Source organism: Eumetopias jubatus, unplaced genomic scaffold (genome assembly GCF_037043125.1).
Source record: "Eumetopias jubatus isolate StellerSeaLion01/CBP00866 unplaced genomic scaffold, mEumJub1_p1.0 scaffold_4, whole genome shotgun sequence".
Lineage (NCBI taxonomy): Eukaryota > Metazoa > Chordata > Mammalia > Carnivora > Otariidae > Eumetopias > Eumetopias jubatus.
This window is the reverse complement of record NW_028274810.1, coordinates 102679094-102695705: the sequence shown is the minus strand read 5'-3', so window position 1 is coordinate 102695705 and position 16612 is coordinate 102679094. Positions and strand designations below refer to the sequence as shown.

The window sequence follows — 16612 nt, the reverse complement described above, 5'->3', positions numbered from 1 at the left end:
GCAGTCCCGCCGTCCCAGGACCCCCGGGACAGGAGGAGCCGGCCAGAATACCCCGGCCGCGAAAACAAGTTCGCCCCGCCGGGTCCGAGCCCAGGCGGCGGCCGCGACGTCAGCGCCCGTCGCCCCCGCCGCGGGGACCACGGCCCCACAAAGGGGCACGAACCCCCAAGACCAAAAGGAGACGGCAGCCGCCGCCGCCGCCGCCGCCGCCCTCCTCCACCGAGGCCGTCAGCCCCGCCCCCACCCGCCGGGGCGACTCCCGCCCCTCGCCCCCGCCGAGACCGCGGCGCTACCACTCGCGCCGCCCCTCCCCCACCGCAGAGCCAGCGCGAGCCTCCGCACCTCCCCCGCTCTGGCAGCCTCAGGTCCCGGAGACACCGCCCCCACAAACCGGGCTGCCGCCGCGGAGCTCTATGGGGGCTGGAGTCCGCGAGGCGGCCTTTGTGCGCCTCAGAGGCGGAGCTGGGACTACTACTCCCACAATGCTCCGCCCCCGCCCCGGGCCTTCGGCTTCCCGTCGCCCACAGACTACATTTCCCGACAGCCCTCGCGGCTCTCCCGCCCTCCCTCCCGAGACACGAGCCGAACTGGGCGTCAGGTCGGGGAGCGGGTCGGGTTCCCGCTCGCCGCCGCCGCCGCCCCCCGCAGCGACTCTCCCGCCTCTCCCACCGCGCCGGTCGCAGGAGCTGCATCGCCAACTCTGCTCGGCCGTGAAGCCGCCGGCCCGGGAGCACTGAGCCCGGGACGCAACGCGCCGAGCCGAGCCCCCTCATCACCTCCAGCCGGGGCGACCCCTCCCGGGTCCGCCCTCGCTCTGCGCGGCCGCCGGCGCCCCCAGCCCTGAGCGGCTCGGTGGCCCGGCGCCCGCATCCCGGGCCCCTACACTCCCGTAGCCGCCGCCCCCCACCCTGAACATGGACTCCGACTCTTGCGCCGCCACCTTCCACCCGGAGGTGAGTGAGGGCTGCGTCCCGACCGCCCCTGACCCACCCCCACTCCAGTCCTGCGCTCCCGGCAGCCGGACCCCCGCCGGCCGAGCGCCGCCCTCCCCTCCCCCAGCCTTTCCTCGTCGCCCCCTTGGGCGCCCAACCCCGCCCCCCACTCGGGCCCGCGCCCAGTTCTCCCTGCCGGCCCTCGCCTCGGCGTCCCTGCCGCGGGCGTCCGCGTCCTCCCGGCGCCCCTTTCCTCGGGCCGCCGCGCCCACCCCTCCCCGGCCTCGCGTAGCCCCGGGACCTGTCTGCGCCCCCGGCCTCTCACCGCCGGCTTGGCTTACTCCTTCCCTGCCCCCGGGGACTCGGTCCCGGCCGCCGCCGCCTCGAGTTCCCGCTTCTCTTAGGAGCCCCTCCCCCCTCCCGGAGGGGCTCGCGGTCCCCCTCGGACGGGGACTCCGCTCCGCGCGCCCCCGCCTGCTCCCTTAATCCCCGGGCCCGGTAGTCCGCGCCCCGCCCCCTGACTCCCGCGCGGCCCCCGCCCCCTCCGGCGCCGGGGGCCTAGTCCTGCCGGGTCCCCACCCCCGTAAACACCCGAGCCGAGCCCCCCACCCTCGGCACGCTCTCCTCCCCCTCCGGGGCCCCCGCCCCCCGGCCGCGGGCTCTCTCGCCCCGCCCCGGCTCCCCCTCCTTCCGGGGATCGGCCCTCGGTTCTCCCGGGCGGCCCCTCTGGCGCCCCCGCCTCGGTCCCCTCTCCCTCCGGAGGCCCGCGGGGCTGGGGTGCGGGTCCGGCCGCAGGCGGGTGGGGGAGGCGGCGCCGGGCGCGTTCACCCGTCGCGCTGCCGCCTCAGGGCTTCGCGGGGCCCACCGGCCCCGGACCTCGAATCCTGCCCGGCTTCCCGCGCCCCCTCCCCCGCGGGATGGGCCCCGCACCTTCCGGGGCCGAGTGTCGGCGGGGGGCGGCTTCCGCGGAGGGCGGGGAGGGGGCCGCACCGCCATCTGCTTTTCCTAAAGGCGGCGAGGCGGGCGAGGCGGGCGGGGCGGGGGCGGCGCGGGTCCCTCCGCTTCGGGCCCGAGGGCGCCGCCGCCTTCCATTCCGCGTCCAGGCCCCTGACCCACTTGTGCGTGTTCCCCGCCGAAATAAAAGTTCTCCCCGAGAGTTTGAGGGCCGAGGGCTGCGGCCCTCCCGCCGCGGCCGGAGCGCGGGCGGTCAGTTCTTCCCGGGGGTGGGGGCAGGGTCTCTTCGACGCAGGAAATGCCGGGGACCGCTCCGAGGCCGGTGCTCCGCCAACCTGCGAGCCCCCCGGGGGTCTGAGCGGCCGGGGGTGGGGGGCGGAGGGCGGAGGTGGTCTGCTAGAACCAAGTTGAGAAAATAAGAAGTGGAGCCCTTGGAAGGAAACCTGCGGGCAGCACGCCGGGTGCCGGGCCGCTTTCTTGGCCCTCGGTCCTGGGGAGGGGCTGGGTTGGATCCAGGAACCCACCCCCCAGTTTCCTGTCCCGCGTTCGTCCTTGCAGGATAGTGGGACCCTGGGCCCTGGAAATGGTAGCTGAGCACGTAAGGATGAGGTTGGGGTGGGTACTGAAGTACTTTTAAAGGAGACCTCAGTAAATACGCTAGTCGAATAAGGCGAAATAAAGCAGAGTTGTTTTGCTTAGTAGCAAATAAGGGTTCTTTCTCCCGGAGCTGTTGTTCCTCAGGAGAAAAACCGTTCTTGTTGAGGGCATTTTTAGATTGAATGGAGACAGGACACACAAGCCAAAGTCCTCTCGTATTTCATCTTCAAGGTGCAAGTAAACCCAGCCCGACCATTTCCTTCTTTTTTTTTTTTTTTTTTAAGATTTTATTTATTTGTTTGACAGAGAGATGCAGCGAGAGAGGGAACACAAGCAGGGGGAGTGGGAGAGGGAGAAGCAGGCTCCCCGCCGAGCAGGGAGCCCAACCCCCACGCGGGGCTTGATCCCAGGACCCTGGGATCATGACCTGAGCCGAAGGCAGACGCTTAATGACTGAGCCATCTAGGTGCCCCCCAGCCGGAGCATTTCTGGTTTGTTTTCTGAGTCAGAGAACATTTGGGCGCTGCCCCCCCCTGGATGTTGGCTGCTGCAGCAGGGGACGGAGAAGTGGGGGGTGCTAGGAGGAGGGGGCCACAGAGCCCTGGCTGGGGAGGGTTCAGGCCTGAGTGAGCTTTGTAGGATCAGGAGTAGTTGACTTTTGAAATCACTTAAAATACTTTGATTACAGCTGCAGCTGAACTTTATTTTCAAAATGGAAAATCTGTAGCAAAAAAGTAGTTATTAGAGCTCCTGATAGGCCTGCAGAGCATGGTAGATAATGTCGGAAAATGCCATGGGAGCGCGAAGAAGTGGAAGCACTAAGAAGTGGACTCTTCTACGTTTTTATCTCCTGCCCGGTTCCCAGTGTGCTTGGCATAACAGCACGATACCCCTCTTTTCAGCCTTCTGAGTGCAGTGTTGTTTCTTGACCCAAACCTACCTTATCTTGTTTCTTAGAGTGTTTGTAAACGTAGCAGTATATTTTCGAGTGGTTGACAATAAAAGCTCCAGCTGGCTTAGTTTTGTTTCTGGATTCCACCTACAAGTGCCTACACTCAAATACACCCCTTTTCTCGCCTGCTAACAGGAGTGCTCCCCCAGTTACAAGAGGCGCAGGACTGTGGAGGATTTCAACAAATTCTGCACCTTTGTCTTGGCCTATGCCGGCTACATTCCTTATCCAAAGGAGGTAATCTTCAGTGCTTCTGCTGGCAGTGAAACCAGTGGCCGCGTGGGGGTCTGGGAGGGGGCTGCTGGGGGACGCCAGACGGCTGTCAGGTAGAAACCTTTCTTCAAAACTTAGCCCAGCCTGGGAGGTGGTTCCTAAAAGTCTGATCGAAAACGCAGGCTCGTCTAGAAATGATTTAATAAACTTTGAGTATTGGTTTGCATATAACACGTTTGACGTCCATCTGCTCTGAATCTCCAGGGCTTATTGAGTGCCTGCAGTGGCTGGGCAGTGTTCTTGGCCCTTACAATATATGAGGTGGGTGCTGCTGTTGATCCCCATTTTTTACAGATGAGGACGCTGGGGCCCAGGCCTGGGGTTCAACCAGATGGTTGGGCCCGGTCCACACTGTCCTTCCTGGTGAGCAGCTCCCCAGTTGCTGTGCGCACCATATTACAGAATCTTCAGGGACTTGTGGCCAAAATCCTGAATTTTAAAGGATTTTTTTTTTCTTGCTAAATAACGGGTAGGACTAAGGACCACTATTGTCATGGTGCTCAAACTTGTACGGGGCTAAAAAGAAAGGATTATGGTATTTCTGGGAGACCAAACCCCAGCATTGGCTTATCGTTTCTGTTTGCTGTGTACGTGGATAAATGCACCCTTTGTACCATGCAGAATGTTGCCACTATTTGCAAAGAAAATGCTTGAATGGCCTGAAGGAACCGTAGGGATGAGCTCACTGCCTTGGGGCAGTCATTACCTAGTTTGATTTTGTAATATTTGGGGATATCTCCAGTTTTTAGAAAGAGTGTCAGGAAATTCTCAAAACTAATTTAAATTCATTTAATTAAAAAGAAAATACAACCCTTGGGACTGCAAGTGGAAGGGAGATTTTACAATCTGGGAAAGATAAGGGGGTATGAGAGGGTGTTCTTGGCAGCTTTCTAGGTATTTACTGGGCATCGAACGAGTTCCTGGCTCTGGACAGGGGCTGAGGGCGGCTCAGCAAGGGAAGGTTTTCCTCCTGGTGTGTTAACATTCTATCTGGAAGGTCATAGTAAAGTACTCATGACACCATTCCTAAAGAGCACTGCTTACGAGAGCCGAGAAGGCCACAGTTCTGACAGCCCTCGTCTGTAGTCCCGACCTGGCTTGGGGGTGGGGGTGCAGGGCCTGGGGCAGCTCTGCTCGGGGCCAGCCCTCGTCGCCGGGGACTAGCGCACTAGTCATACCCCTCGGCCCCGGCTACCTGTGCTTCTGTCCTTTCAGGAGCTCCCTCTGAGGAGCAGCCCCAGCCCTGCCAACAGCACGGCTGGCACCATTGACAGCGACGGCTGGGACACGGGCTTCACTGACATTGCGTCGGCCGTGCCCCTGCCGGTCTCCGACCGCTGCTTTGGCCACCTGCAGCCCACCCTCCTGCAGCGAGCCAAGCCCAGTAATTTCCTGCTGGACAGAAAGAAGACAGACAAGCTGAAGAAAAAGAAGAAGAGGAAGCGAAGGGACAGCGACGTGCCCGTGAAGGAGGGGTACATGGGGAGCCTGTTGAAGCTGGAAGCTGCCGACCCCTATGTGGAGACCCCCACGAGTCCCACCCTGCAGGATAGCCCTCAGGCTCCCGGCGACCCCTGCTCGGGCTGGGATTCCGATACTCCTTCCAGTGGATCTTGTGTCACGGTGTCACCTGATCAGGTCAAAGAAATAAAAACTGAAGGCAAACGGACTATTGTCCGGCAGGGAAAGCAGGTGGTGTTCCGGGACGAGGACAGCACTGGCAATGATGAGGACATAATGGTGGACTCGGGTGAGTGGCCCCTGAGGGGGTCCAAAGAGCGGTCCCTTCCCTGGAGGGTGACAGCACAGTGTGCCCACTGCCCCTAGGGAGGACGGTATCGGAAGACGGACACAGATGTTTAGGAAGGGGGTGATGGCAGCTAGAAACAGCTGAGATTCCAGGACAGGCCTCAAAATATAAAAATAAATATAGCTTCTCAGTAAACATCTCACGGTTAATTCCTGGTGCTACACATTTCAGTGTCCTTGGTCACGCATTTACCCCACTGCCCTGCCCTACAGTGTGTGTGTGTGTGTGTGTGTGTGTGTGTCGAGGATCAGGCTTCACTGCCGCTCAGCTGCTCTGCCCCCCGCACCCCTGGGGGCTGGCGGGGGAGGGACTTTGCTGGGGGCGGGAGTGCAGGCAGTGTTTTCTCCCCTCTTCACACACGTGTCTCTCCCTTCAGATGACGACTCCTGGGACCTCGTCACTTGCTTCTGCATGAAGCCGTTTGCCGGCCGCCCTATGATAGAGTGCAACGAGTGCCATACCTGGATCCACCTGTCCTGTGCGAAAATACGGAAGTCCAATGTCCCGGAAGTGTTTGTCTGCCAAAAGTGCCGGGACTCCAAGTTTGACATCCGCCGCTCCAACCGTTCCCGAATGGGCTCGCGGAAACTGTTTCTGGACTGACTGTTGGTGAGCGAGGAGAGCATGGGCGAGGAATCAGAAGGGACGGGGGGCCTCTTGGCTCCTCTTAGTTGAGCACAGAACTCTCAGCTCTGGTGCGGGCAGACCCCTGCCATTCAGGTGCCTAAGCAAAAGGGCAGGCTGTCCCAAGGTAGGACCTGTATCTGCCAGTGACTGAATAAAATCCTCGTTGGCCAAAGCTGCTGCTAGAGCTGTGTTCTCTGCAGTGGAGGGGGGCTCACCACCCAAGTACAGTGAGTTCAGTTCGGCTGAAAGTGAGGGTGCGTGGTAGTTGTGAATTCTTGCTATCATTGTTAACAAACTCTGCCGGCTGGAACCAGCGCTAGCTGTTTTCCTGCTTCCGCTGTCTTGGGAGAGGAGATGTTCAGTTTCCCAGGCCTGTTAACGAACAGCCATACGTGTAAGCTTTTTCCCAAGTGTAAGTCTTTGACCGTAAGTGTCTGTACAGCAACCATCGAGCTGCCCCTACCTTCGTGGCCTGCCCTCTCCCTGCCTTGGCTGCTGTCTGTCTGTCCCTGCAGGCTGCCAGCTAGAGTCCTCTAGTCTCACTCTGAGCGGAGCCCTGGGGCAGTGGCTAGCTAGTGATCCCTCAGTTTCCTTCTGTTTGTTAAAAGGGACAGTGTGTGGCCACTTCTTGGCGGGAAAGGGGTTGGTTGGGGGGTTGAGGTGGCCCGTGTTCATAACTCAGTTTCCTGTTTTGCACGATGTAAAAAACCTGTCTTTTTTGCACGATATAGCCAAAAGTATTGGCAGATTTCTGCCAGGGTGCCCTTTCCAGTTGGTGTATGAGGCCCTAGGGGTGCCCAGGCGAGCTGTTTTCAAGCGAGAGGGCACCTGGATTCTGTCCTCTCTTTCCCTCACCTTGTTCCAGTAGCAATGTAAAGGTTAGGCAGTCACGGGAACGGCATTCCTCTACATCATGAGGTAGCGAAAACTCGAAGGGAAGGCCTCTCCTGTGGTTTATTCTTAGGATGCCCTCATACAGGCTGGCCTGCTGGTTTCCCGGGGCAAGGTTAGGATTTGAAGCCTTTTTTGTTTTGTTTTGGTTGTGTTTTTTTTTTTTTTTGGTTTGAAATTGGCGAGGGAGCGATATGGTAACATTGGCCTCCAGGAGTATACCACTGAACTGTGCAGACTTCCTTCGATCTGAACTGGGACCTGGACCGGGGAGCCTCCGGTGCCCGCCCACCCTGGAGAAGCCCAGGAGTTTGTGCCTGTAGCTCGCACAGGGCTGTGTCCGAGGGCCGTGTACCTGGGCTGCCGCCGGTGGCTCTGGGCCCCGCAGGGACAGGAAGGCTCCCACTTTCTCCAGAGTTGACAGTGCTCTTTGGCAGGTCAAATACTCTTCTCAAAAACTTTTTTTTTTGGTAAGTAGATGGGTGTGTTTTCATACACATTGTTTCTCGTGAAGCATGAAAAGGGAAGAATGCCCCAATTAGTCCTATTTATTTACAGCAGGGTGGACCCCCGGTCTCTCTGCTGGGCTCTTCATGTGGCACCCTCGTGCTGGGCTCCCCCCGGGACTCTTCACATTCTCTCCCCGAGGCACAAAGGGGGCTTGAACTCTAATTGGCTGATCGGAGCCCATGTTCTGCGCTAGTATCGTTCATGCTTCACCAGCCAGCTGCTTTTTGTTGTGTTTTGTTTTTAATTCTGTTGCTTATATTAACACAGAAATAGAGAGAAATAGTTTCTGAAACCCAGTTTATCGTGAAGATCCCCAAGGGAGAAGTTCTGTAGAGAAAAACAGTAAGAAGCGGGCTTAGAAACCACCTTCTCCTCAGACAGCTGTCTGGCTCTGATGAGGGCAAACGTCCAGGAAAAGTTGGAGAGGAATTTGCCAAAGATCTGCCCCATGACATTGCCTGTCCAGTGTCTTCACCATGAGAATAGCCAAAGTTCCAAAGTGTTTTTCTTTTTTAAAAAAACTCCACGAAGTTTTAAAAGTGCATTTAAGAATATGTGTGATTTTAGAGCGGAACTGCCAGGCCTGGCGATTGCTGTATTGCTTTTAGAAGGTTCGATGCCTGGTGACGCCTCTGGAAGGTACTTAATAGTCATTTCGATCTGTTTCCTTCATTTCCTTTTTGTTCTTTTAACAGATCTCTATCCCTGTGGGTGGTGTCTAGGAAGTCTCAGGACACCTTGGTTTTTGTGTTAGCTTGAGCTGGGCAGCTGCAATCAGCTTTATGCAAATTAGGCGTGGCCCATCTAGGGGCTCCTGGTTGGTGGCTAATAGAGTGAGGGGAGGGAAGGATGTCACCTCAAGAGTAAGCCTCTCCCATTGGCATTGGCCAGGCCGGACACCTAACATCGTTTACATGGTTCTGTGTGATTATAAAGTTTATGTGTATAAAGCGAAGCTGTTTCTGTGAAACTGTATATTTTGTAAATAAATATATTGCTACTTTGAGGTTCATGCCTAGCTTCAGGTGTGTGTTTTCTCTGGGGAAGGACAGTGGTGTTTCTGCTCCCTTCATCACCTCTCCCAAACCATGATGACATAGAGACTTGGGGAGGTAAAGTCTGAGTTGGTTTAGCAGGATGAAGCGTGCCCACAACCTTTCATACACTTTTCTAGTAAATTCTCCAGGATCAAACCACGGTATGAATAGACATGAATAGCTTTCGCAGTTTCATCATGCTGTGGATTAGCTTAAGCCCCAGTGAGTGGTTACCTGCTTTGTTAAAAGCTGCAGCCTCCTCCGAGGTTCTGCAAGCAGATTTGCAGTCTCCCAGGGGTGCTCATTCTGCCCCTTTACACTTGGGGGTCCCCAACGCCTGTGCTTTTTCTGTCACTCAGCTGTGTCTGCCCGCCTCTAATCGGGGACCCACCAGTAGTCAACTAGTACCTCCTTTCGAGCAGCCGGAATCTACGCACCAGCACCTTAGAATCTTGGAAATACTGGCCAGGTTGGGCGGTGAGCCCTTCTCTAGTTTCCAGGTGTCCAAGGCTGTTGGTGGGTGTGCCTTGGCCCCTCAAAGCAAGGAGGCAAGGGCCCCGGGCTTTCGCGAAGGGGTGGAGCTCGCACCGGCGGCGCTGTTGGGGGTGTCGGGCCGGGGCTGGCTCTGGGAGCACCCCTTGTCGTGGTACCCCAGAGCCCACCTGACTCGGGTGATGCGGGTCACAGGGAGCGCGCGAGGAGGTGACCCAGGAGCAGAGAGGAGGCGGGTCCGCCTCCGCCTTCCGGCGGCCCCCGCCCCGCTCGCCGGCCCCGCTCCCTAGCCCCGCCCCGTCCTCAGTCCAGCTCGGGTCCGCTGGCCCCGCCCCGCCCCGCCCCGCCCCGCCCGCTGGCCCCGCCCCCCGCCCCGTCCCGCAGGCTTGCCGCCGCCATCTTTGTTAGGGGCAGCTGGGCCTGGCGTCCAGAGATGCCGAAGTCGTGCGCGGCCCGGCAGTGCTGCAACCGCTACAGCAGCCGCAGGAAGCAGCTCACCTTCCACCGGTGAGGGGCGGGGGCGCCGTGGGGCGCGGGGGCCCGGCTGCCGACCCGCCTGGCCGGGCCGAGCGGCCGCGGCCCCCGCCGGAGCCCGAGGCCTGGCGCGCCGGGCGGGGACGCCAGGGCCGCTGCCCGGCCGCGGGGGAGGCTCCAGGGCGTGCGGCTGGCCCCTTCGCGGAGGGGCCGGCGGCCCGGGGACGGGCGGGGTGATCGGCGGCCGGACGCCGCCTTGGCGGGCTTGGGCGCGTGGGGAGACTGTCGGAGAGGCTGAGCAACCTGCTGAAGGCGCACAGCCTCCCCGGCGGTCGGTCGGGGCGGTGGCGTGTGGAGGAGGCCGGGGTGGGCCGCCCCATCCCCGGGCCGCGCCCCGCAGCCCCTAGCACTCTCTGCAGTTCTGGGGGTGTCACCCCCCGCCCCGGACTTGATCTTGTTTACAGATGCAGCCTGGAACGTAGCAGGTGCTCAGTACCTACTGGCTGAATGCATTTCCGAATGAATGAGCGACGGTGACGTCCGTCGGTGTGCCTGCCATGCGCTGGCCACTCTGCTTGTCCCTGGCCTGGCCTCCTGTCAGGAAGCAAGTGGGGGAGTGGAGGAGTGAGAATGTTCCAGGGTGTTGGGAGAGGGGGGCCGGCCGCGCTGACTTGGCGGGAGGTTTTGGAGTCTGTCGTCAGGCTCCCAGGGCTCCCAGTGTGTCGGCCCTGGTGGGTACTCGGTCCCTGCCCCGGACAGCTCAGGTTCCAGCCACTGCCCCTGACTTAGAGCACGACCCCCGAGGCCAGCTGCGCTCTCTGTCTCCACCGCCCCTCCCATCACCATTTTCCTTCTCAAAGTGAATGTCTTTATTGAAGTATAAGACCTACAGAAAAGCACACAAATTGTAAGTCCACAGCCCAGCCCATTCCGCAAAGCGAACACTTGTGTGACTGCTGTGAATCCGAACATCACCAGCCCCTAAGGGAGCCCCCCGCTGCACCCCCTTCCAGCCCCTTGTTCCCTCTCATCCCCAAGGGTGACCGGATCCTACCTTCTGTCGGTCAGAGTGGGGCGCTTTGGCCTGTGTTGAACTTGGCATGAGGAGTCCAGCGCCATGGTGCTTTCCTTGTGTGTTCTGCTCACGGCTGTGAGTCACCTGGGTGTCCTTCCTCCCCATCTCTCGAGGGGCTCCGCTGAATGAATATACCAGAACTGACTTGTTTTACAATTAAAGGGCATTTGGGGGCCCCCGTGTCTTGGCCATGACAAGCACAGGACCGGGGACAGTTTCGCTGGGACAAGGCTTCCTGTGCACGTGTCTCTCTTCGTTTCCATTGGGCACATCCCAGGAGTGGAATTGCCTCCGGCTACCTCTGGAATTCATTCCAGTCGGACTCTGGCCCCTGCCACTCCCGCAGAGGAGCTCTGCCAAGTCCCCGGTGGCCCTGCTCAGTGCTGGTCCATCCTCATCCGAAGCAACCTCTCTGCAGCCTTTGGCACAGCCGACCACTGACCTCTCGTGACACTCCCCACTTGGCTTCTGGGGCCCCCCTTTGACCTCTTCCTCTGTCACAGTGTCCCTTCTCAGACTCCTTTGCCGGATCCTCCTCATTTCCAGTGCTAGCCTTGGAGCCCTTTGGGGGAGGGCCATGGCTTTGTGTCCTCCCCATCCACACTCACTCCCCAGGGCTCCGATTTCACCCAGGCTTCGCCACCCTTCACACAGGGACGGTCCCCGTGCTGACGTCTCCTGACACGTGTCCCTTGCTGCTGCACTTCAGCACTTGGTCATGTAAAAGGCACCTCAGATTTAACAAATAGAACCTAAATTCTGATCCCCCAGGCCTGCCCCTCCTACAGTACCTCCCCTCTCATCTTAATACACGAAACTCCTTCCTTCTCTTTATTTTGCGGCTCACAAGCAAACGTTATTGCACAGCTTTCAAAACACATCCCAGGTCTGCCTGCTCATGACCCCTCCGCTGACACCCGGGTCGCAGCCACCAGGTGCCCGCCCTCCTCCCTCACCCTCAGCCCAGAGCTTCCGGGGACTGCCCAGCTGCCCGAGGCCTGCCTCCTGAGGTCCTCACCCCTGCTCTTGCTCCCACCCTCTCAGCCAAACCCGCCTCTGACCACACCCCCGACATGCTGGGCGTCCCTGTCACAGTGCCTTTGCTCTTGCTCTTCCCTCTGATACGCACACGGCTCGCTGTCCTGCTTCCTGCGGCCTCTGCTCAGATGTCACCTCTCGGGAGGCCTTCCTGACCACTTCCCACTCAAGTCCTACGCAATCTATGTCTGTTTGGTTTACTGTCTGTTTTCTCCTGTTCTAGAATGTAGGCTCTAGGAGGGTGGGACTTACTCATTCCCACTTCCCAGAGCCAGGGGCAGGGCCTGGACACGGCGGACTCCCCGAGGCACTAACCGGCTTGCCCTGCAAGTATACCTTTGGAAGGTTTTCTGGCCACGTTTGTGGCCCCACATTGCCTACTGAGACTGCTGTAACCAGGCATGACAGAAGCTTCCAGAAATTGGATATGGTTTAACAGAGTGAGGTCACTGAATTTTCCAAGCTGTCCAGTAAAATGCCATGTGGTGTTTTCAAAATTCCATACAACTCTGCAGTGCCAACTTGAGCCTTGCAAATTCCTTCATGTCTCCCTTGCCTCCTAGGTTCCCGTTCAGCCGCCCAGAGCTGCTGAAGGAATGGGTGCTGAACATCGGCCGGGGCAACTTCAAGCCCAAGCAGCACACAGTCATCTGCTCCGAGCACTTCCGACCCGAGTGCTTCAGCGCCTTTGGAAACCGCAAAAACCTGAAGCAGAATGCCGTGCCCACAGTGTTCGCCTTTCAGGATGCCGCGCAGGTGAACACGGCACCACCTCTAATGTCTTCATCTCCAGCCTGCAGGGGTGCAGCCAGCAACTGGGGCGGGCGTGGTGTTTGCAGGCTGAGAAGTGCGGTGAGGGCAGCCCCTCGGGGTTCAGAGCCCAGCTGCCCACGACCTTTGCTGTAGGTCATTTGCAATTTAAAGCCCCTTTCGGGGCGCCTGGGTGGCTCAGTCGTTAAACGTCTGCCTTCGGCTCAGGTGATCGAGCCCCACATCGGGCTCCCTGCTCAGCGGGAAGTCTGCTTCTCCCTCTTCCTGCCCCTCCCCCTGCTTGTGCTCTCTTTGTCAAATAAATAAATAAAATCTTTAAAAAAAATTAAAAAAAAATAAAGCCCCTTTAAAAATAGATCACGCATGGGGCACCTGGGTGGCTCAGTTGGTTGGTTAAGTGTCTGGCTCTTGGTTTCAGCTCAGGTCATGATCTCAGAGTCGTGGGACCGAGCCCCGGGTCAGCCTCTGTGCTGAGTGTGGAGCCTGATTGAGGATTCTCTCTCTTGTTCTCTCTCTCCCTCTTTCCCTCCCCCGCCACCCCAAATCATGCCCTACAACCAGAAGGTGCTGAAGCAGCTGACTGGCAAGTGCACCAAAAGCTTGGTCCTCTATGCATTTCATTTTTTTTTTAAAGATTTTATTTATTTATTAGAGCACAAGCAGAGGGAGCGTCAGGCAGAGGGAGAGGCAGGCTCCCCACTGAGGAGGGAGCCCGATGCGGGGCTCGCCCAGGACCCTGGCATCATGACCTGAGCCGAAGGCAGAGACCTCACCGACTGAGCCCTCCAGGCGCCCACATGCATTTCATTTTTGCTGGGCGTCACGTGGCTTGAGGCCGCACAGTGAAGACCCTTCCCAGTGGAAGGTGGTGGCTGTGTTGCATTCAGACCTTGTCTTTTTCTTCCGAGTAGGCAGCCGGGGCCGCGAGCTGTGGTCAGGAAGCCGGAGGCTGTGCCACTCCCACCCGGCAGGTGCCGCCGGCTGAGAGCTCTGGGCCCCGCCATAGGAGGCTGAGGCAGGGGGAGAGCTGGAGGGAGGTCGGGGGGCCGCGTGGCCCAGACTTGGAGCTGGAAGGGATTTGGGCCCGCTCACCGACAGCGTCAGCTCTGGCTGGTTGGAGGGTGGCAGGGGCCGATGGTGACAGGCTGGCAGAGGCTACGGTTTGTCGGGTGAGGGGAGAAGGCTCCCTCTGGCTGGAGCCAGTGGTGTCGCAGGTGCCGTGGCGGTGGCCTGAGCTAAAGGGGGGTGTGTGGTCGGGAGAGCGGGTGGCCTTTGCAGGCCCAGTGGGCTGAGAGGGTGGTGGTCGGCAAGGGCCGAGCTCGCTGAGCCCCTGGGGGATGGGGTTCCCTGAATCTCTGGGTTTGGCCCTGTGCATCTGGAGTTTGATTTCCCAACGGGACATTGGAGTGGCCGTGGCTCTGTGGGGCGGCTCAGGGGAGAGCTCACGGACAGCTGGACGTGGAGGCCCTGAGGGGGATTATCTTGAATTTCCTAAGTCCCGAAGGTGTCCTGAGTCCCAGAGTGCGGGCGTCACACCGGGCACGCAGGGCCAGCGGGTACCTGTGCGGGCCGATGGTACTGGCAGTGAGAGGGAAGGCAGTTAACGGGGGTGAGGAAGCCTGAGTGCATGTGCCCAGCGGGCCCTGCGTCGGGGCGCCCGCCCTCCGTCCGAACTTTGTGCCCATCTGCAGGCTCGTGGCCTCCCATCTAAGTCCATGTTCACATCCCCTGGAGGAGGGGCCCCCTGACCGCTGTCCATTGTCCCCCTGCTCGCCGGGCTTCCCGTCGTGCTGGCTCTTTCTGGCTCCGTCAGCGGGGGCCACGCGTGCATTTGCTCTGGCTCAGCTTCTCTCTTTGGTCGGCTCCCTGAGGGCAGGGGTTTGTTTCACAGCTTTACTCCCAACACCGAGGAGGTTTTGTCAACATGGAAGGCCTTTTGTTTTCAGTTGATATGTATTTGATTTTTATTGCGGTCAGAGCACTTAACACGAGATCTAGCCCCTTGACAAACTTCTGAGTGTACAGTACGTGCTGTTAACTACGGGCACGGGGCTGTGTGGCGGGGTCTAGAACCTCACTGTCCTGCTGGACTGACACTGCCTTCTGATTAGCCCCCTCCTCCGTCAGTGCCCGTTGCTAGTGGAGCTTGATCACTTCTCACGCATTTGTGGTGAGATGTGAAGTGAGTTTAGTTTAACAACTTGGGGGGCTGTCGGTGCCCGGGGCCAGGAGCTAGGGGTAGGGGCCGCTGGTTCCGGCCCCGTGGCTGGGGGCTCAGCTCCGGGGATGCCTGGGCACTGGCAGCAGGCCCTGAGTCAGATGTTCTCTCCTAGGGGGCTGCCACTCCTTGAGTCAAATTTGAGTCACCTCCTACGTACCTAGAATGTCAGGCCCTGGGGGACACATAGGAATCAGGCCCCTGGCTTCACGGGTCCTGTTCATGGGCCTCTGACCTAAGATTTGGGGACAGCTTTGGGGAGAGTGAGCCAGTGGGTGGTGCCGGCGGGGGTTCTCGGGGTGACCTGCACCCCTGGGGAGCCTGTGGACGGTGCTGTCTCTTGCAGCTGGTGAGGGAGAGCGCGGACCTGGCTGGCGAGGATGCGAACGTGGACTCTTACAAGGAGGAGGTGAGTGTGCGCTGGTGCTCCCCAAGTCAGGACTGAGGCCTCGGCGCAGACGCCGGGGGGTGCACGTGCCCCCCCCCCGCCCCCCCGCCCCCCAGCCTGCACGGCTTTGTCGTGCTCTCCTCACAGACCAAGGTTTAGGATTCTGTGTTTTCCTCCCTGTTTAATAGCAGGCGGCCCAAGTTGCTTGGAGGGCTGGCTCGTGCCCGCCTTCTGAGGGTCTGAGCCCAGGCCCGGGATGGGGCGGGGGGGCTGTTTGTTTCTGCTGGTCCCCTGGCCGTGGCCCCTGCCGGGAGAGCGGGAAGGGTTCCTGGCGGGCTGCCCACTTCTGCCCTGCTGTCCGCAGGCCGTGCCTGCGGCGGGGCTGGCAGAGTGCGGCCCGGGGAGGACGGACAGTGCCCTCGAAGCGCTGCCCCCGAGCGCCGGCGGCGCCGCAGAACAGGTAGGGCCCGGGGCCGGAGGCAGCAGGTGGTTGGTTGGTTGGTCTCTGCACACGGGGATTCGCTTCAAACGAAAGGAAGCAAACTGGAGCCCAGGCCACGAGCACCCTGGCCCGTGGCCCTGGTCTCAGGAGCGCCGTGGGGCGTGGGGGCCGGGCCGGGTCTGCGCCCTGCCTCCCGCGGCCCCCGCCTGTCGCCGTCCCGCGGTGGCAGCTATGCCGGGCCCGGGCTCGGCTCCGCCTTCACTCGCCTCTGTCCCCAGGGCCTGCCGCAGAGACTGCAGGGAATCTCGGCGCCCCGTCCGCCGGCCAGCCCCACACAGCCGTCCGATCACAGCTACGCCCTTTTGGACCTGGATGCCCTAAAAACAAAACTCTTCCTGACTCTGAAGGAAAATGAAAAGCTCCGAAAGCGCCTGAAGGCCCAGAGGCTGGTGATACAGAGGATGTCCAGCCGCCTCCGGGCGCACAGAGCGGGGCAGCCAGGACTCCAGGCCAGGCCCCGGCCGGAGCCACAGAGCCGAGCTGGGCGGCCAGGCTTTCCTGTCAGCGCGTCTGGGGCTCGGGCCACGGACCCTGAAGGGACAGCGAGGCAGGCCAGGCCCACCACCAGCCACCTCAGGGGAGGTGTAGCCGCGTCGGCCCGGGACAGGAACGGGACCGTGGGCAGGGCAGATTCGGTCCTCCCGGAGGGGACGGGGGCCAGCTGTCCTTCCAATGAAAGCTGGGCGGGGGTCTTCAGCACCACGGTGTGAGGCGGCGTCCTGAGCCCACGGGGACGGAGTGCGTTTCCCTGAGGGGCAGCAGGGCCCAGGGAAGGACACGAGAGGGGCTGACGGCGGAGTGGCTGAGACTGGCCTCTGTTCTGAGGCGGGCCTCCCCGGGGCCCGGGGTGAGTGATGACAGAATAAAGTGTCTTCCTACGCTGCAGCTTTTCCTCCTTTATTTATAAACTAGAACAGGTACCCCGTGTTTCTTGAGAGTTTGTGTTGCACCATTTGCTTTTACAAAAGACCTGCATTACTACCTGCTTTCGCTAACCTAAGGAAATCTGAACAGGATTTTCACTTTTACGACAAAAGGCGTAAAGCAGAAAGCGCCATTGGCGACGCTGCG

At 60.1% G+C, this 16612-nt stretch overlaps 2 protein-coding genes across 7 annotated transcripts; both read left to right on the top strand.

Moving 5' to 3' along the window:
- Positions 1-577: 577 nt before the first annotated feature.
- On the top strand, positions 578-8558 carry PHF13 (PHD finger protein 13). Its single transcript, XM_028108554.2, has 4 exons — positions 578-953; positions 3571-3672; positions 4924-5458; positions 5895-8558. Exons 1-4 carry the CDS (start codon positions 915-917, stop codon positions 6119-6121), a joined length of 903 nt encoding a protein of 300 aa, XP_027964355.1. The 5' UTR covers positions 578-914; the 3' UTR covers positions 6122-8558.
- Positions 8559-9460: 902 nt separating this feature from the next.
- On the top strand, positions 9461-16426 carry THAP3 (THAP domain containing 3). Of its 6 annotated transcripts, none has more exons than XM_028108473.2 (6): positions 9461-9582; positions 10014-10034; positions 12226-12418; positions 14998-15060; positions 15404-15499; positions 15760-16426. In XM_028108473.2, exons 1-6 carry the CDS (start codon positions 9509-9511, stop codon positions 16249-16251), a joined length of 939 nt encoding a protein of 312 aa, XP_027964274.1. In that variant the 5' UTR covers positions 9461-9508; the 3' UTR covers positions 16252-16426. The 6 variants fall into 6 exon arrangements, with proteins under 6 accessions (XP_027964274.1, XP_027964275.1, XP_027964279.1 ...); XM_028108476.2 differs by having other exon boundaries at positions 9506-9582; positions 10014-10153; XM_028108474.2 differs by lacking the exon at positions 10014-10034.
- The last annotated feature ends 186 nt before the right edge of the window (positions 16427-16612 follow it).